The 18,409-nt window shown below is 41.6% G+C and overlaps 1 protein-coding gene and 2 long non-coding RNA genes across 3 annotated transcripts; all 3 read right to left on the reverse strand.

The window, feature by feature from the left end:
* Positions 1–1,716: 1,716 nt before the first annotated feature.
* Positions 1,717–2,967, reverse strand: LOC147918630 (uncharacterized). The gene is made up of 4 exons (XR_015593687.1): positions 2,786–2,967; positions 2,331–2,411; positions 2,147–2,227; positions 1,717–2,050 (listed from the first exon to the last, which is right to left on the reverse strand). It is a non-coding gene; the product is annotated as an uncharacterized LOC147918630 (long non-coding RNA).
* Positions 2,968–7,402: 4,435 nt separating this feature from the next.
* Positions 7,403–9,854, reverse strand: LOC147918631 (uncharacterized). Its single transcript, XM_087503611.1, has 3 exons — positions 8,875–9,854; positions 8,538–8,720; positions 7,403–8,474 (listed from the first exon to the last, which is right to left on the reverse strand). The coding sequence occupies exons 1-3, from the start codon at positions 9,852–9,854 to the stop codon at positions 7,403–7,405; spliced, it is 2,235 nt and encodes a 744-aa protein (XP_087359737.1).
* A 781-nt stretch (positions 9,855–10,635) lies between these two features.
* On the reverse strand, positions 10,636–11,908 carry LOC147918632 (uncharacterized). The gene is made up of 4 exons (XR_015592537.1): positions 11,705–11,908; positions 11,250–11,330; positions 11,066–11,146; positions 10,636–10,969 (listed from the first exon to the last, which is right to left on the reverse strand). It is a non-coding gene; the product is annotated as an uncharacterized LOC147918632 (long non-coding RNA).
* Positions 11,909–18,409: the final 6,501 nt, after the last annotated feature.

Consider the following 18,409-nt stretch of genomic DNA (forward strand, 5'->3'; position numbering starts at 1 on the left):
GGTGGCTCTACTCCTAAAGCAAAAACATTAGCTTGAGTCGCTTGTTTCTTTGTTGGGGCTTCCTTCACTTGCTGTACTGGTTGAGCACGGTTCAGAGTTTGGGCGTTCAGTTTGGTCGGCCTTAATGGACATGAGGTCGCATAGTGTCCTATTTCACCACAGTAGAAACATGTGACGAACGACAAATTGGAATTCTTAGCTTCTGCAACTGTTGGACAAGCTCGAGCAAAGTGTCTAAGTTGACCACACATAAAGCATCCTCTAGGATCAAGGTTGCTCATTGTACGTCCTCCTTTGTTGACAGTCATATTGACTTTACCATGGTTCGCACTCAGGTTCCGCCCTGCTACTTGGTTCACCCTCCGAAGATTCACGATCTTGTTCTGTTCTACTGGTTCCTTCTTTTTCTCTCGGGCCGTAACTTCTTTCTCCAACTCTATACCTTCCTCAACATTAACTGCTCTCTCCTCCACTTCAGCGACGCTTCTGTATGTCACGGCGTGTAACCTTCCTTTTATCTCTGGCCTAAGCCCGTTAAGGAATCTACGGACTATAGCCACTTCATCATCAATGCCTTGGTACAAATACCTCCTAAGTCGGGTAAAGATTTGTCCATAGGCTAGAACGCTCATATCTCCTTGCTCTAGACGCAGGAACTGATTCTCTAATCGATCACGAGACTCTGGTGGAAAGTACTTCTGCTCAAATTCTCTCTTAAAGATTTCCCATGTTATGGGCTAGTAGCGGTAGCGAGTAACTACGGTGTTCCACCACGCACGGACATCCTCTTCCAAGATGTTGATCGCGATTGCTCTCTTGAACTCTTCCGGGCATCTTGATGTTTCGAAATTTGTCTCCAATTCTCTTATCCATCTGTCTGCAAACACCGTGTTCTACTCTCCCTTGAACTTGCGGAGTCCTAAGTTTCACATCATTATTACCAACTTCAGAAAGTTATCTGATGGGGTTTCAGCTGGCTGGTTTCCTTGGTTCTATTGTTGTTGTTGGATCATGTGGTTTAAAAGGTTTTGTATCATCTTCAGTGTTTGCTGGGTCTCTGGTACACTCTGTTCATTCGGGTCTCCTCCACGACCTTGGTCTCTCCTTGGCATACTTGGATTCAGGTTGGTAGCAAACGGTCCAACTGGCGAATACTCTCTAAAAGGCTGGTACACGTACTCAGGTGTATTTTACCGAGTAGAACTTGTTGGTGAGTACCTCGGCATCGCACCAGGCACATCCCATTCAGGCATATACATGTTTGGTTCGTAAATGCCTGCAAACGACTCATCTCCTTGCTCATCTCCAAAACGCGGACCCCATTCCTCCGGACCCCATCTCCAAATATTTTAAGTTGTTTAATATATTATAATGACACACTCGATGTGTTGTTGGATATTGTTTCGTGACATTATGGTTCTCGAATTTAACCCTATAGTAGCACAAAAAGTTTGCTATAGAAAAGCATTGTATAACAATTTTTATTGTTATTTTGTATTTTTTAATGGCTATTGTACGTTGCTATAACATCGTTAATAATAGCATATGGGAAATGCTGTTGAATATTGTTTGTTATTTTGTTTTCGTGATATGATATACATTGTCCTGGCTTATGTAATATTTATCATGGCACTAAGAAAATACTGTTTAACTTGCAATGGTATTTAGATCTATATTGAATTGCATCAAATATAATTTGTCATTTGAAACATTGAATAAAATGTAATTTGCTTTAATTTATGAAAGACAATGATATCATAAAATATCATATTACATAAAGTTTTAAAGTTAACAAAGTCTAAACATAACATGAACTCTAAGAGTGATTGCTACCATGCCATTATTCTTCAAGGAGCGTTGCCTCCTGAGGACCCTCCTTTTTCTACTTTTGGGCGTTTCATTGGAGTGGAGTTGAGTGCATTGTTTTGGAGGTTTCGGATGAACAGTGGATCTTCTTGATCTTGCTCACCTTGTTGTGTGAGTTTTGGTATAACGTTCATCGCGGGGATGCAGCATACAATTTCTTTAGCTTCCATTGAAACAACTGTTTCTGCATTAATAATAATGATAGTTGTTTAGATAGGTTTCTTTTTATTGATCAACAACAACAACAATTTTGGGTATAGATCTTCTTGATCATGCTCACCTTGTTGTGTGAGTATTGGTATAACGTTTCTTGCGGGGATGCAGCATATGATTTCTTTAGCTTCCATTGAAACAACTGTTTCTGCATTGATAAATATGATAGCTTTTTAGATAGGTTTCTTTTTATTGATCAACAACAACAATCAACAACAATTGTGGGTATAGATCTTCATGATCTTGCTCACCTTGTTGTGTGAGTTTCGGTTTAGCGCTCATTGCGGGAATGCAGCATACAATTTGTTTAGCTTCCATTGAAATAATAGTTTCTGCATTGATAAATATGATAGTTGTTTAGATAGATTTCTTTTAATAAATCAACAACAACAACAATCAAAAGAAAATGGTTTCATTCAATCAAAAATTATAACTTTGGCTTGAATGAAAAAATGTGTTAGAACCTGTTACTATGATTTTTAGCTCCTAACTTGAAAATGAGAAGATCTATTACAATTGATTATACAAAGAGGAAAACAAATGAAGATCTATACCCAAAATTAAACGATTGAACAAAAAGGGAAAAAAGAAAGATCTATACCCAAAATTAAACGAGAAGATCTATACCCAAAATTAAACGATTTGGGACTACAATCGATTGAACAAAGATCTGATTCAGCAGAAAGAGAGAAAAAAGGAAGAAAACCTTTAGATTCGGCAGAGATGATCAAAGGGATTCGAGTTTTGCAGTAGATTTAATCGGCGATTTTTTTTTTTTTTTTGACGATCAATCGGCGATTTGATACTTCAAGCGTCAATGAAGCTTCCAGAATCCAGAGTTTATTGGATTTGCATCGTCCTTATCGATTAAGTAGACAAAAAAAAGATATCGAGATATGTAGAAGTAAAAGGATAAGATTATTTAATTGTTGATTGATGATCGTTAGATTACTTCTAATCAACGATAGATAAGAAGAATTTGGTGATCCGCACCTTAATGAATTAGCCAATGAAATAATTATTTAAATATTTATATGTTAATAGTAGAATATTTTGTTATTTTTATTTGTATTTATTTTGGAATATGGTGTAAAAATAATATAAAAATTGAAGTTTCATATTTAAGATTTTTTTAGAGACTTGTCATTCTGAGAATTTGGACTTGCTGAGTTTGTCGAAGATACTTGAATATGAGGAGATTTAGAAATTACAGAAGACATTTCATTATGAGATCTTGTACTTGCTGCTTTAGATGGAGATGATTGACGAACAGGAGATTCATTCGTTGTTGTCTCAAACACAAATCTATTTGCAGGCCATGCTACAAAACAATTTAAAGAATCATGCAAAGTTCTCATGTCTACTGTAGGCCTCCATAGGTATTGTAACTCCCCCGAACCGTCCTATGGCCAGACGGCCACGGACCGCCCCGGGATGCTACTATGGAAACGTTCACCAATGATCCGGTCGAGGTTCAAGAACACATCAGGATCCTTACCCAGTCTGTTGGTGGCGTTCCCGACCTCATGGAACATCTTTTAGGCTTTGCAACCCTTGAGACATCCGAGGCGTTGAGCCGACTCGGACAAAGTCTATATTAGTTATGACTCGTACGAATAAGAAATCCGAATATATTAGAGTTTATTACAAAACGGTAACCATAAGGTTTAAGGAGTTCGAGTTTAAGGCTTAGAGCCAAAGGTTGTTTACAAAATAACATACTTTATTTTACAATAGACACACAAACTACACCGGGTTCCTACTCGTTCACCACGCCCTCTAGTTCCCTCTAGGATTTCCTGCAAGGCAAACACAGTTCCGTAAGTAATCATAAAGATTACTTAGTGAGCTCAGGATTCCTGCAAAATTATAATAAATCCCAAACCCCAAACCTTATAACAAACGATCAAGCAAGCAAGCAAGCCACAAGCAATAAAGCAATCAAGCAGGCAAGCAAACAATCAAACAATCAGAGATAGCACGCGGAAGATAATTAGCTAAGCAAATTAATCTAGCGAGCAATCACAACAACACAACAATAACAACAATAAACTTGAATAAAATCAAATAGTTTTAGACAAGTTTTAATTTATGGGCCCGGTATGCTTCCTCTCCTCAACACCCTTTTTGAACAACCGCACTGCAACCACAAACGCTTGCAACCGGACTTCACTTAGAGCTACACCGTCGTGTAGACAGCTTCGGCCAGGGTAGCGAGCCCAGTAACCTCCGCGCTCTTTGTTCCAGACCCTACAACTCACGACATGGGTTACATGCCGCAGCTGCATGCTGGTACGGAAATAGTCTGAGGACAGCCATACCCTAGTCTTACTACGCTAGCCGGACTTTGTCGCGGACTAAACGCATTAAGACTTCAACAAAGTTGATACTTGAGTTCTTATGGTTTTTAAGCACATAAATTTACAAGTATCCAACCTAGTTACCACCCTTGTTACTAGAACATTTTGAACTAGCAACCGGTGTAACCTCACAACACATGCATTTAGACAAGAAAATAAAACATGAAATTCAAGTAAATGCAACTATATGCTCATGCAAATCGTGCACTAGATGGAAGTATTTAATCCCCATCTAGCCTGGCAAAATGTGCCTGAACTCACAGAAAACCGGCGATCTCTTATAAGGAGTGGTCGGACTTTCTTGATAGCGTTCCTTTCGCGGCTGCACTTCGGATCCTTTCCCTTGCTGCAATCAAGTTCCTTCCCGATGCAACACTTGATGGTGGTCGATAGTCTTTTCTTGAACTCTACTTTCTTCATTCTCTCTTCCTCACCCTTTCTCTCCTCTCTCTCTTCCTCACCCTTTCTCTCCTTTCTTTCTTTTCTCTTCTTCTTCTTTTGGTTTTGCGAAAATGAGAAAGGGGGGTGAGCTTCTTTTATAGGGAGTTTGGGATGTTTGGCGAGCCAATGCGTGTGGAACGAGTGTTCCTCTTTGGTGCCACCAAATTGCTTGTTTTACACTTGTCCAACAAAATCTTCTTTGTTCCCACTTACTCGCGCATGAAACGTCATTGGCCACTTTTAGAAAGGGAAATGATGGTGTCTTCCACTCTCCTTGCATGAGATGCGATTGCCCACACCCAAAATGGTGATAGTGATTTTGTCTCCCACTATCTTGCATGAAATTCGATTGGTCAATTAGAGGAGACAAAAGCTCCTTAAAATCCGGAAGTTTGTTTGGTCGTGTCGGCGGTACCACGATACGGTCGGTGGTACGTGGCACGGTCCGTCTCGTCCGTGACTTATCTGTCTGGTCCTTACTCGGTCGTTCTTCGGCCATCATCCGAAATTCCTCGATCCTTCGGTAATTCCTCGGACACACTTCGGCAATTCTCGGTCTTTCGTCCTTGCCTTCTTTCCGAGATACTTCCCTGGCCTTTTGGTCATGGGTTTTTATTTGGTTTCTACCATGTAGTGAGGGTCACTACATTCCCCCCCCCCCCCCCCCTTAATAGAATTTGTCCCGAATTCCATAAGGATCTGACGGCCCTGCTTCATCTTCTTCGACAAACAACTAAGGATACTTGGCTCGAATCCTATCCTCATCTTCTCAAGTGGTGATCTTGCGGTTCTGCTTTCCCCATAATACTTGTATTTGAGGAATGCTCCTGTTCTTTAACTTTCGCGTTCTTCGTTCTCCGATTCCAAACGGTCCTTCGGGGTATGTGAGATTTGACTCCAATTCCTCGATAGGCTTGGGTATAATCATAGTAGGATCGTGTACATGCTTCCGTAGTTGTGAAACGTGGAATTCTTTGTGTAATCGCATAACCTCTGGCATAGATAGACGGTAGGCTACCTCTCAAACTCTCTTCTCAATCTGGTATGGTCCAAAAGAACCTTACCGCGAGCTTTCCCACTTTACCAAACCGATCCTTCCCTTTTTGTGGTGCGACCTTCAAGTACACCATGTCTCCAACTTCAAATTCCACTTCTCGCCTTTTACGATCTGCGTACTTCTTATGGCGATCTTGAGCTTTCTTCATGCTTTCTCGAATCAACTTGATCTTTTATGTGGTCTCATCAATCAACTTGTGATTGAAACTCGTCCTTTCCCAAACTTCCCACCAACAGAATGGCGTTCGGCACGGTCTTCCCTACATAGCTTCGAACGGTGACATGCCGATGCTTGAGTGATAACTGTTGTTATAGGCAAATTCAACCAACGGTAGATTCTTCTCCCAATCAGAAGACCACTCCAATGCACATAGTCAAGGCATATCTTCTATGGTTCGGATAGTTCTTTCTGTCTGCCCATTGGTCTCCGGGTGGAATGAGGTGCTCATGTGAACATCTGTTCCCAATGCTCTATGTAAATCCTGCCAAAACATCGATGCAAATTTTGGATCACGGACGGAGACGATGTTTGCTGGCACTCCATGCAGCTTCAAAATCTCATTGATATACTTTTCCTCTAAAATCGGTTCTTTAACTATACTCCTCACTGAAACCAAGTGGGCTACCTTTGTCAAATGATCGACCACTACCCATACTGTGTCGTTGATTCGTCCTTTTCTTGTTGGTAGACCGGTGATGAAATCCATCGAGATAGAGTCCCATTTCCATGCTGGTATGGGCAAGTTGCAAGGTAAACCTGCTGGCACTTGATGCTCTACCTTGATTCTTTGACATGAGTCACATTGGCTTACCCATCTTGCTACTGCTCTCTTCAACAAGGCCAATGGTAATACCTGCGCACGTCCTTGTACATCTTTGTGCTTACAGGGTGAATACTCAATGCTGAGCTGTGGGCTGCTCTTAGTATCTCCTCTCGTAGTCCACTCCAGTCAGGTATTGTGATTCTTCCATTAAGTAGTAAAGTGCCATCATCTGCTATGTGGTAACCACTAGCATTTGGTCCGTCTAAACTCTTCAACTCCCCAATGATCTTCTTCAGGTTCTCGCCCTTGGGCTGCTTTTCACGGATTCGTTGTACTAAACTAGCTTGAGTTACAGCTTGTAGACCCAACGGCTCACTAGATTCTCCTTCTAAGGCTAGAAGCCTTACCTTCTTCAGCTTCTCCATACAGATATGATCTCCATATCCTTAATGCAAACACCACGGCTGCCATCTATAGGTCATGTGTGGAGTGATTCTTTTCATGCTTCCTTAACTGTCTGGAGGCATTGACAATTACTCTGTCTCCTTGCATCATAACGCATCCGACACCAACTCTTGATGCATCTGTGTACACGGCATACGGCTGATTTGGCTCTGGTAGAGCTAAAACTGGTGTCGTTGTCAGTGCTCTCTTTACCTTTCTAAAAGCTTCTTCCACCTCTTCACTCCAAATGAAAGGTACTCATTTACCGGTGAGTCGAATCAAGGGTTTCGTAATGGATGAAAACCCCTTTACGAATTTCCGGTAATAGCATGCGAGGTCTAAGAAACTTCTAACCTCTGACACGGATGTTGGCTTCGGCCAATCCTGAATCGCGACAATCTTCTCTGGGTCGGCGGACACGCCTTGCTCCGAGACTCGGTGTCCTAGGAACCCAATTTCCCTTTGCCAGAACTTGCACTTGCTGAACTTGGCGAACAGTTTCTTCTCCCTTAGTCTCTCTAACACCTTCCTCAAATCGTCTTCATGTTCTTCAGCACTCCGTGAATATATAAGGATGTCATCGGTGAATATTATCACGAATTGATCCAAATAATCATCAAATACCTCGTTCATTAGTCGCATGAATGCTGCTGGCATGTTGGTAAGTCCAAACAGCATTACTACGAACTCATATTGGCCATATCTTGTTTGAAAGGCTGTCTTCATCACATCTGGTTCTGCAATCGAGATTTGGTGGTAGCCGGAGGCTAAGTCAATCTTCGAAAACAAGCTTGCTCCTCTGAATTGATCTAACAGCTCATCAATCCGTGGCAATGGATACTTGTCCTTGATGGTTATGTTATTGATTCCTCGGTAATGAATACACCAACGCATGCTCCCATCTTTCTTCTTAACAAATAGCACTGGGGCTCCCCATGGCGAAGAACTTGGTTGAATAAACCCTTTTTCCAACAAGTCTTCTAGCTGAGTCTTAAGTTCAGCTAACTCGCCTGGTGCCATGCGATACGGCGTTTTAGCAATTAGGGTTGCTCTAGGCTCAAGACTTATGGTAAAAGGATGACTTCTCGGCGGAGGCAATCCTTCTAACGGCCTGAATACATCTTCGTAGTCCTTGACAACTGTGATGTCCTGAACTTCCAGATTTTCCTTGTCATCTCCTCCAGTGGTGGTAAGAGTGACTAGATAAACACTCTCTTCATCGAACGATCTCCCAATTCTTATCGTTGATGCGAAATATGCCTTTTTGCTTGGGCTAATTCCGTAGAAAACTAGAGGTGTCCTTCCTCCATTTTCAAATATGACTCTGCTCCTACTGCAGTCTATATGGGCTTAGTGTTCCGATAACCAATCCATCCCTAATATAGCATCAAACCTCTCCATCGGCATTACAAGTGGATTTACTGGGAGATTTTCATCTTGCAAGATTATCGACACATCTTTGAACATTCTTCGATTCTTTAGAAGCGGTTGATTACCAGCGGTGTAAACGTTGATATTCACTTCCTCTTCTTCACACAAGTCTCCAAACTTGTCGGTCACTTCAGGAGTCACAAAACTATTGGACGCTCCCGAATCGAACAATACATGTGTGGGGTTACCACCAACAAGTAATGTTTGTAAATGCAAAACAGTTATAAAAATGCAATGCAAAAAAAAAAACTAAACACGCAATCACACAATCACACAATCAATCATAAGAGAGTTAGAACCCAATGAAACCTATTATAGGGCCTTTCGCAGGCTTTGGAGATTTGGGTGGCTCTACTCCTAAAGCAAAAACATTAGCTTGAGTCGCTTGTTTATTTGTTGGGGCTTCCTTCACTTGCTGTACTGGTTGAGCATGGTTCACAGTTTGGGCGTTCAGTTTGGTCGGCCTTGATGGACATGAGGTCGCATAGTTTCCTATTTCACCACAGTAGAAACATGTGACGAACGACAAATTGGAATTCTTAGCTTCTGCAACTGTTGGACAAGCTCGAGCAAAGTGTCTAAGTTGACCACACATAAAGCATCCTCTAGGATCAAGGTTGCTCATTGTACGTCCTCCTTTGTTGACAGTCATATTGACTTTACCATGGTTCGCACTCAGGTTCCGCCCTGCTACTTGGTTCACCCTCCGAAGATTCATGATCTTGTTCTGTTCTACTGGTTCCTTCTTTTTCTCTCGGGGCGTAACTTCTTTCTCCAACTCTATACCTTCCTCAACATTAACTGCTCTCTCCTCCACTTCAGCGACGCTTCTGTATGTCACGGCGTGTAACCTTCCTTTTATCTCTGGCCTAAGCTCGTTAAGGAATCTACGGACTATAGCCACTTCATCATCATTGCCTTGGTACAAATACCTCCTAAGTCGGGTAAAGATTTGTCCATAGGCTCGAACGCTCATATCTCCTTGCTCTAGACGCAGGAACTGATTCTCTAATCGATCACGAGACTCTGGTGGAAAGTACTTCTGCTCAAATTCTCTCTTAAAGATTTCCCATGTTATGGGCTGGTAGCGGTAGCGAGTAACTACGCTGTCCCACCACGCACGGGCATCCTCTTCCAAGAAGCTGATCGCGATTGCTCTCTTAAACTCTTCCGGGCATCTTGATGTTTCGAAATTTGTCTCCAATTCCCTTATCCATCTGTCTGCTAACACCGTGTTCTGCTCTCCCTTGAACTTGCAGAGTCCTAAGTTTCTGATCATTATTACCGACTTCAGAAAGTTATCTGATGGAGTTTCAGCTGGCTAGTTTCCTTGGTTTTGTTGTTGTTGTTGGATCATGTGGTTTAAAAGGTTTTGTATCATCTTTAGTCTTTGTTGGGTCTCTGGTACACTCTGTTCATTCGGGTCTCCTCCACGACCTTGGTCTCTCCTTGGCATACTTAGATTCGGGTTGGTAGCGAACGGTCCAATTGGCGAATACTCTCTAAAAGGCGGGTACATGTACTCAGGTGTACTTTACCGATTAGAACTTGTTGGTGAGTACCTCGGCGTCACACCTTGCACATCCCATTCAGGCATATACATGTTTGGTTCGTAAATGCCTGCAAACGACTCATCTCCTTGCTCATCTCCAAAACGCGGATCCCATTCTTCTGGACCCCATCTCCAAATATTTTAAGTTGTTTAATATATTATAATGACACATTCGATGTGTTGTTGGATATTGTTTCGTGACATTATGGTTCTCGAATTTAACCCTATAGTAGCACAAAAAGTTTGCTATAGAAAAGCATTGTATAACAATTTTTATTGTTATTTTGTATTTTTTAATGGCTATTGTACGTTGCTATAACATCGTTAATAATAGCATATGGGAAATGCTGTTGAATATTGTTTGTTATTTTGTTTTCGTGATATGATATACATTGTCCTGGCTTATGTAATATTTATCATGGCACTAAGAAAATACTGTTTAACTTGCAATGGTATTTAGATCTATATTGAATTGCATCAAATATAATTTGTCATTTGAAACATTGAATAAAATGTAATTTGCTTTAATTTATGAAAGACAATGATATCATAAAATATCATATTACATAAAGTTTTAAAGTTAACAAAGTCTAAACATAACATGAACTCTAAGAGTGATTGCTACCATGCCATTATTCTTCAAGGAGCGTTGCCTCCTGAGGACCCTCCTTTTTCTACTTTTGGGCGTTTCATTGGAGTGGAGTTGAGTGCATTGTTTTGGAGGTTTCGGATGAACAGTGGATCTTCTTGATCTTGCTCACCTTGTTGTGTGAGTTTTGGTATAACGTTCATCGCGGGGATGCAGCATACAATTTCTTTAGCTTCCATTGAAACAACTGTTTCTGCATTAATAATAATGATAGTTGTTTAGATAGGTTTCTTTTTATTGATCAACAACAACAACAATTTTGGGTATAGATCTTCTTGATCATGCTCACCTTGTTGTGTGAGTTTTGGTATAACGTTTCTTGCGGGGATGCAGCATATGATTTCTTTAGCTTCCATTGAAACAACTGTTTCTGCATTGATAAATATGATAGTTTTTTAGATAGGTTTCTTTTTATTGATCAACAACAATAATCAACAACAATTGTGGGTATAGATCTTCTTGATCTTGCTCACCTTGTTGTGTGAGTTTCGGTTTAGCGCTCATTGCGGGGATGCAGCATACGATTTCTTTAGCTTCCATTGAAATAACTGTTTCTGCATTGATAAATATGATAGTTGTTTAGATAGATTTCTTTTAATAAATCAACAACAACAACAATCAAAAGAAAACAGTTTCATTCAATCAAAAATTATAACTTTGGCTTGAATGAAAAAATGTGTTAGAACCTGTTACTATGATTTTGAGCTCCTAACTTGAAAACGAGAAGATCTATTACAATTGATTATACAAAGAGGAAAACAAATGAAGATCTATACCCAAAATTAAACGATTGAACAAAAAGGGAAAAAAGAAAGATCTATACCCAAAATTAAACGAGAAGATCTATACCCAAAATTAAACGATTTGGGACTACAATCGATTGAACAAAGATCTGATTCAGCAGAAAGAGAGAAAAAAGGACGAAAACCTTTAAATTCGGCAGAGATGATCAAAGGGATTCGAGTTTTGCAGTAGATTTAATCGGTGATTTGATACTTCAAGCGTCAATGAAGCTTCCAGAATCCAGAGTTTATTGGATTTGCATCGTCCTTATCGATTAAGTAGACAAAAAAAAGATATCGAGATGTACAGAAGTAAAAGGATAAGATTATTTAAGAGTTGATTGATGATCGTTAGATTTCTTCTAATCAACGGTAGATATGAAGAATTTGGTGATCCGCACCTTAATGAATTAGCCAATGAAATAATTGTTTAAATATTTATAGGTTAAAAGTAGAATATTTTGTTATTTTTATTTGTAATTATTTTGGAATATGGTGTAAAAATAATATAAAAATTGAAGTTTCATATTTAAGATTTTTTAGAGACTTGTCATTCTGAGAACTTGGACTTGTTAAGTTTGTCGAAGATACTTGAATATGAGGAGATTTAGAAATTACAGGAGACATTTCATTATGAGATCTTGTACTTGCTGCTTTAGATGGAGATGATTGACGAACAGGAGATTCATTCGTTGTTGTCTCAGACACAAATCTATTTGCAGGCCATGCTACAAAACAAATTAAAAAATCATGCAAAGTTCTCATGTCTACTGTAGGCCTCCATAGGTATTGTAACTCCCCCAAACCGTCCTATGGCCAGATGGCCACAGACCGCCCCGGGATGCTACTATGGAAACGTTCACCAACGATCCGGTCGAGGTTCAAGAACACATCAGGATCCGTACCCAGTTCGTCGGTGGCGTTCCCGACCGCATGGAACATCTTTTAGGCTTTGCAACCCTTGAGACATCCGAGGCGTTGAGCCGACTCGGACAAAGTCTATATTAGTTATGACTCTTACGAATAAGAAATCCGAATATATTAAATACTTAAAGAGTTTCTTACAAAACGGTAACCATAAGGTTTAAGGAGTTCGAGTTTAAGGCTTAGAGCCAAAGGTTGTTTACAAAATAACATACTTTATTTTACAATAGACACACAAACTACACCGGGTTCCTACTCGTTCACCACGCCCTCTAGTTCCCTCTAGGATTTCCTGCAAGGCAAACACAGTTCCGTAAGTAATCATAAAGATTACTTAGTGAGCTCAGGATTCCTGCATAATTATAATAAATCCCAAACCCCAAACCCCATCACAAACGATCAAGCAAGCATGCAAGCCACAAGCAATAAAGCAATCAAGCAGGCAAGCAAACAATCAAACAATCAGAGATAGCACGCGGAAGATAATTCGCTAAGCAAATTAATCTAGCGAGCAATCACAACAGCACAACAACAACAACAATAAACTTGAATAAAATCAAAGAGTTTTAGACAAGTTTTAATTTATGGGCCCGGTATGCTTCCTCTCCTCAACACCCTTTTTGAACAACCGCACTGCAACCACAAAGGCATGCAACCGGACTTCACTTAGAGCTACACCGTCGTGTAGACAGCTTAGGCCAGGGTAGCGAGCCCAGTAACCTCCGGGCTCTTCGTTCCAGACCCTACAACTTACGACATGGGTTACATGCCGCGGCTGCATGCTGGTACGAAAATAGTCTGAGGACAGCCATACCCTAGTCTTACTACGCTAGCCGGACTTTGTCGCGGACTAAACGCATTAAGACTTCAACAAAGTTGATACTTAAGTTCTTATGGTTTTTAAGCACATAAATTTACAAGTATCCAACCTAGTTACCACCCTTGTTACTAGAACATTTTGAACTAGCAACCGGTGTAACCTCACAACACATGCATTTAGACAAGAAAATCAAACATGAAATTCAAGTAAATGCAACTATATGCTCATGCAAATCGTGCACTAGATGGAAGTATTTAATCCCCATCTAGCCCGGCAAAATGTGCCTGAACTCACAGAAAACCGGCGATCTCTTGTAAGGAGTGGTCGGACTTTCTTGATAGCGTTCCTTTCGCGGCAGCACTTTGGATCCTTTCCCTTGCTGCAATCGAGTTCCTTCCCGATGCAACACTTGATGGTGGTCGATAGTCTTGTCTTGAACTCTACTTTCTTCATTCTCTCTTCCTCACCCTTTCTCTCCTTTCTCTCTTCCTCACCCTTTCTCTCCTTTCTTTCTTTTCTCTTCTTCTTCTTTTGGTTTTGCGAAAATGAGAAAGGGGGGTGAGCTTCTTTTATAGGGAGTTTGGGACGTTTGGCGAGCCAATGCGTGTGGAACGAGTGTTCCTCTTTGGTGCCACCAAATTGCTTGTTTTACACTTGTCCAACAAAATCTTCTTTGTTCCCACTTACTCGCGCATGAAACGTCATTGGCCGCTTTTAGAAAGGGGAAATGATGGTGTCTTCCACTCTCCCTTGCATGAGATGGGATTTCCCACACCCAAAAAGGTGATAGTGATATTGTCTCCCACTATCTTGCATGAAATGCGATTGGTCAATTAAAGGAGACAAAAGCTCCCAAAAATCCGGAAGTTTGTCTGGTCGTGTCGGCGGTACCACGATACGGTCTGTGGTACGTGGCACGGTCCGTCTCGTCTGTGACTTATCTGTCTGGTCCTTACTCTGTCGTTCTTCGGCCATCATCAAAAATTCCTCGATTCTTCGGTAATTCCTCGGACACACTTCGGCAATTCTCGGTCTTTCGTCCTTGCCTTCTTTCCGAGATACTTCCCTGGCCTTTTGGTCATGGGTTTTTATTTGGTTTCTACCTTGTAGTGAGGGTCACTACATTCCCCCCCCCCCCCCCCCCTTAATAGAATTTGTCCCGAATTCCATAAGGATCTGACGGCCCTGCTTCATCTTCTTCGACAAACAACTGAGGATACTTGGCTCGAATCCTATCCTCATCTTCTCAAGTGGTGATCTTGCAGTTCTGCTTTCCCCATAATACTTGTATTTGAGGAATGCTCATGTTCTTTAACTTCCACGTTCTTCGTTCTCCGATTCAAAACGGTCCTTCGGGGTATGTGAGATTTGACTCCAATTCCTCGATAGGCTCGGGTATAATCATAGTAGGATCGTGTACATGCTTCCGTAGTTGTAAAACATAGAAGACTTTGTGTAATCGCATAACCTCTGGCATAGATAGCCGGTAGGCTACCTCTCAAACTCTCTTCTCAATATGGTATGGTCCAATGAACCTTACCGCGAGCTTTCCCACTTTACCAAACCGATCCTTCCCTTTTTGTGGTGCGACCTTCAAGTACACCATGTCTCCAACTTCAAATTCCACTTTTCGCCTTTTACAATCTGCGTACTTCTTCTGGCGATATTGAGCTTTCTTCATGTTTTCTCGAATCAACTTGATCTTTTATGTGGTCTCATCAATGAACTTGTGATTGAAACTCGTCCTTTCCCCAACTTCCGTCCAACAGAATGGCGTTCGGCAAGGTCTTCCGTACATAGCTTCGAACGGTGACATGCCGATGCTTGAGTGATAACTGTTGTTATAGGCAAATTCAACCAACGGTAGATTCTTCTCCCAATCAGAAGACCACTCCAATGCACATAGTCAAGGCATATCTTCTATGGTTCGGATAGTTCTTTCTGTCTGCCCATCGGTCTCCGGGTGGAATGAGGTGCTCATGTGAACATCCGTTCCCAATGCTCTATGTAAATCCTGCCAAAACATCGATGCGGATTTTGGATCACGGACGGAGACGATGTTGCTGGCACTCCATGCAGCTTCAAAATCTCATTTATATACTTTTCCGCTAAAATCGGTGCTTTATCTGTACTCACTGGAACCAAGTGGGCTACCTTTGTCAAACGATCGACCACTACCCATACTGTGTCGTTGATTCGTCATTTTCTTCTTGGTAGACCGGAGATGAAATCCATCGAGATAGAGTCCCATTTCCATGCTGGTATGGGCAAGTTGCGAGGTAAACCTGCTGGCACTTGATGCTCTACCTTGATTCTTTGACATGAGTCACATTGGCTTACCCATCTTGCTACTGCTCTCTTCAATCCAGGCCAATGGTAATACCTGCCCACGTCCTTGTACATCTTCGTGCTTACAGGGTGAATACTCAATGCTGAGCTGTGGGCTGCTCTTAGTATCTCCTCTCGCAGTCCACTCCGGTCAGGTATTGTGATTCTTCCATTAAGTAGTAAAGTGCCATCATCTGCTATGTGGTAACCACTAGCATTTGGTCCGTCTAAACTCTTCAACTCCCCAATGATCTTCTTCAGGTTCTCGTCCTTGGGCTGCTTTTCACGGATTCGTTATACTAAACTAGCTTGAGTTACAGCTTGTAGACCCAACGGCTCACTAGATTCTCGTTCTAAGGCTAGAAGCCTTACCTTCTTCAGCTTCTCCATACAGATATAATCTCCATATCCTTAATGCAAACACCACGGCTTCCATCTCTAGGTCATGTGTTGGGTAATTCTCTCCATGCTTCCTTAACTGTCTGGAGGCATAGACAATTACTCTGTCTCCTTGCATCATAACGCATCCGACACCAACTCTTGATGCATCTGTGTACATGGTATATGGCTGATTTGGCTCTGGTAGAGCTAAAACTGGTGTCGTTGTCAGTGCTCCCTTTAACTTTCTAAAAGCTTCTTCCACCTCGTCACTCCAAATGAAAGGTACTCATTTACCGGTGAGTCGCGTCAAGGGTTTCGCAATGGATGAAAACCCCTTTACGAATTTCCGGTAATAGCCTGCGAGGCCAAAAAAACTTCTAACCTCTGACACGGATGTTGGCTTCGGCCAATCCTGAATCGCGATAATCTTCTCTGGGTCGGCGGACACGCCTTGCTCCGAGACTCGGTGTCCTAGGAACCCAATTTCCCTTTGCCAGAACTTGCACTTGCTGAACTTGGCGAACAGTTTCTTCTCCCTTAGTCTCTCTAACACCTTCCTCAAATGGTCTTCATGTTCTTCATCACTCCGTGAATATATAAGGATGTCATCGGTGAATATTATCACGAATTGATCCAAATAATCATCAAATACCTCGTTCATTAGTCGCATGAATGCTGCTGGCGCGTTGGTAAGTCCAAACAGCATTACTACGAACTCATATTGGCCATATCTTGTTTGAAAGGCTGTCTTCATCACATCTGGTTCTGCAATCGAGATTTGGTGGTAGCCGAAGGCTAAGTCAATCTTCGAAAACAAGCTTGCTCCTCTGAGTTGATCTAACAGCTCATCAATCCGTGGCAATGGATACTTGTCCTTGATGGTAATGTTATTGATTCCTCGGTAATGAATACACAAACGCATGCTCCCATCTTTCTTCTTAACAAATAGCACCGGGGCTCCCCAAGGCGAAGAACTTGGTTGAATAAACCCTTTTTCCAACAAGTCTTCTAGCTGAGTCTTAAGTTCAGCTAACTCGCCTGGTGCCATGCGATGCGACGCTTTAGCAATTGGGGTTGCTCTAGGCTCAAGTTTTATGGTAAAAGGATGACTTATGGTAAAAGGATGACTTCTCGGCGGAGGCAATCCTTCTAACGGCCTGAATACATCTTCGTAGTCCTTGACAACTGTGATGTCCTGAACTTCCAGATTTTCTTTGTCATCTCCTCCAGTGACTAGATAAACACTCCCTTCATCGAACGATCTCCCAATTCTTATCGTTGATGCGAAATATGCATTTTTGCTTGGGCTAATTCCGTAGAAAACTAGAGGTGTCCTTCCTCCATTTTCAAATATGACTCTGCTCCTACTGCAGTCTATATGGGCTTAGTGTTCCGATAACCAATCCATCCCTAATATAGCATCAAACCTCTCCATCGGCATTACAAGTGGATTTACTGGGAGATTTTCATCTTGCAAGATTATCGACACATCTCTGAACATTCTTCGATTCTTTAGAAGCGGTTGATTACCAGCGGTGTAAACGTTGATATTCACTTCCTCTTCTTCACACAAGTCTCCAAACTTGTCGGCCACTTCAGGAGTCACAAAACTATTGGACGCTCCCGAATCGAACAATACATGTGTGGGGTTACCACCAACAAGTAATGTTCGTAAATGCAAAACAATTATAAAAATGCAATGCAAAAAAAACACGCAATCACACAATCACACAATCAATCATAAGAGAGTTAGAACCCAATGAAACCTATTATAGGGCCTTTCACATTCTTTGGAGATTTGGGTGGCTCTACTCCTAAAGCAAAAACATTAGCTTGAGTCGCTTGTTTATTTGTTGGGGCTTCCTTCACTTGCTGTACTGGTTGAGCATGGTTCACAGTTTGGGCGTTCAGTTTGGTCGGCCTTGATGGACATGAGGTCGCATAGTTTCCTATTTCACCACAGTAGAAACATGTGACGAACGACAAATTGGAATTCTTAGCTTCTGCAACTGTTGGACAAGCTCAAGCAAAGTGTCTAAGTTGACCACACATAAAGCATCCTCTAGGATCAAGGTTGCTCATTGTACGTCCTCCTTTGTTGACAGTCATATTGACTTTACCATGGTTCGCACTCAGGTTCCCGCCCTGCTACTTGGTTCACCCTCCGAAGATTCACGATCTTGTTCTGTTCTACTGGTTCCTTCTTTTTCTCTCGGGCCGTAACTTCTTTCTCCAACTCTATACCTTCCTCAACATTAACTGCTCTCTCCTCCACTTCAGCGACGCTTATGTATGTCACGGCGTGTAACCTTCCTTTTATCTCTGGCCTAAGCCCGTTAAGGAATCTACGGACTATAGCCACTTCATCATCATTGCCTTGGTACAAATACCTCCTAAG

Source organism: Camelina sativa, chromosome 20, assembly GCF_030686135.1.
Source record: "Camelina sativa cultivar CO46 ecotype springtype chromosome 20, ASM3068613v1".
NCBI classification, from domain to species: Eukaryota; Viridiplantae; Streptophyta; class Magnoliopsida; order Brassicales; family Brassicaceae; genus Camelina; species Camelina sativa.

Bases quoted from the DNA above. Each gene is read 5' to 3' on its own strand.
- LOC147918631 (XM_087503611.1), bottom strand. From the start codon at position 9,854: ATGATCAGAAACTTAGGACTCTGCAAGTTCAAGGGAGAGCAGAACACG. The intron at 8,721-8,874 runs GTTCTAACTCTC...AGCGTCCAATAG, and splicing joins CCTATAATAGGTTTCATTGG to TTTTGTGACTCCTGAAGTGA. The intron at 8,475-8,537 runs GTTTGATGCTAT...AGACTGCAGTAG, and splicing joins CTTGTAATGCCGATGGAGAG to GAGCAGAGTCATATTTGAAA.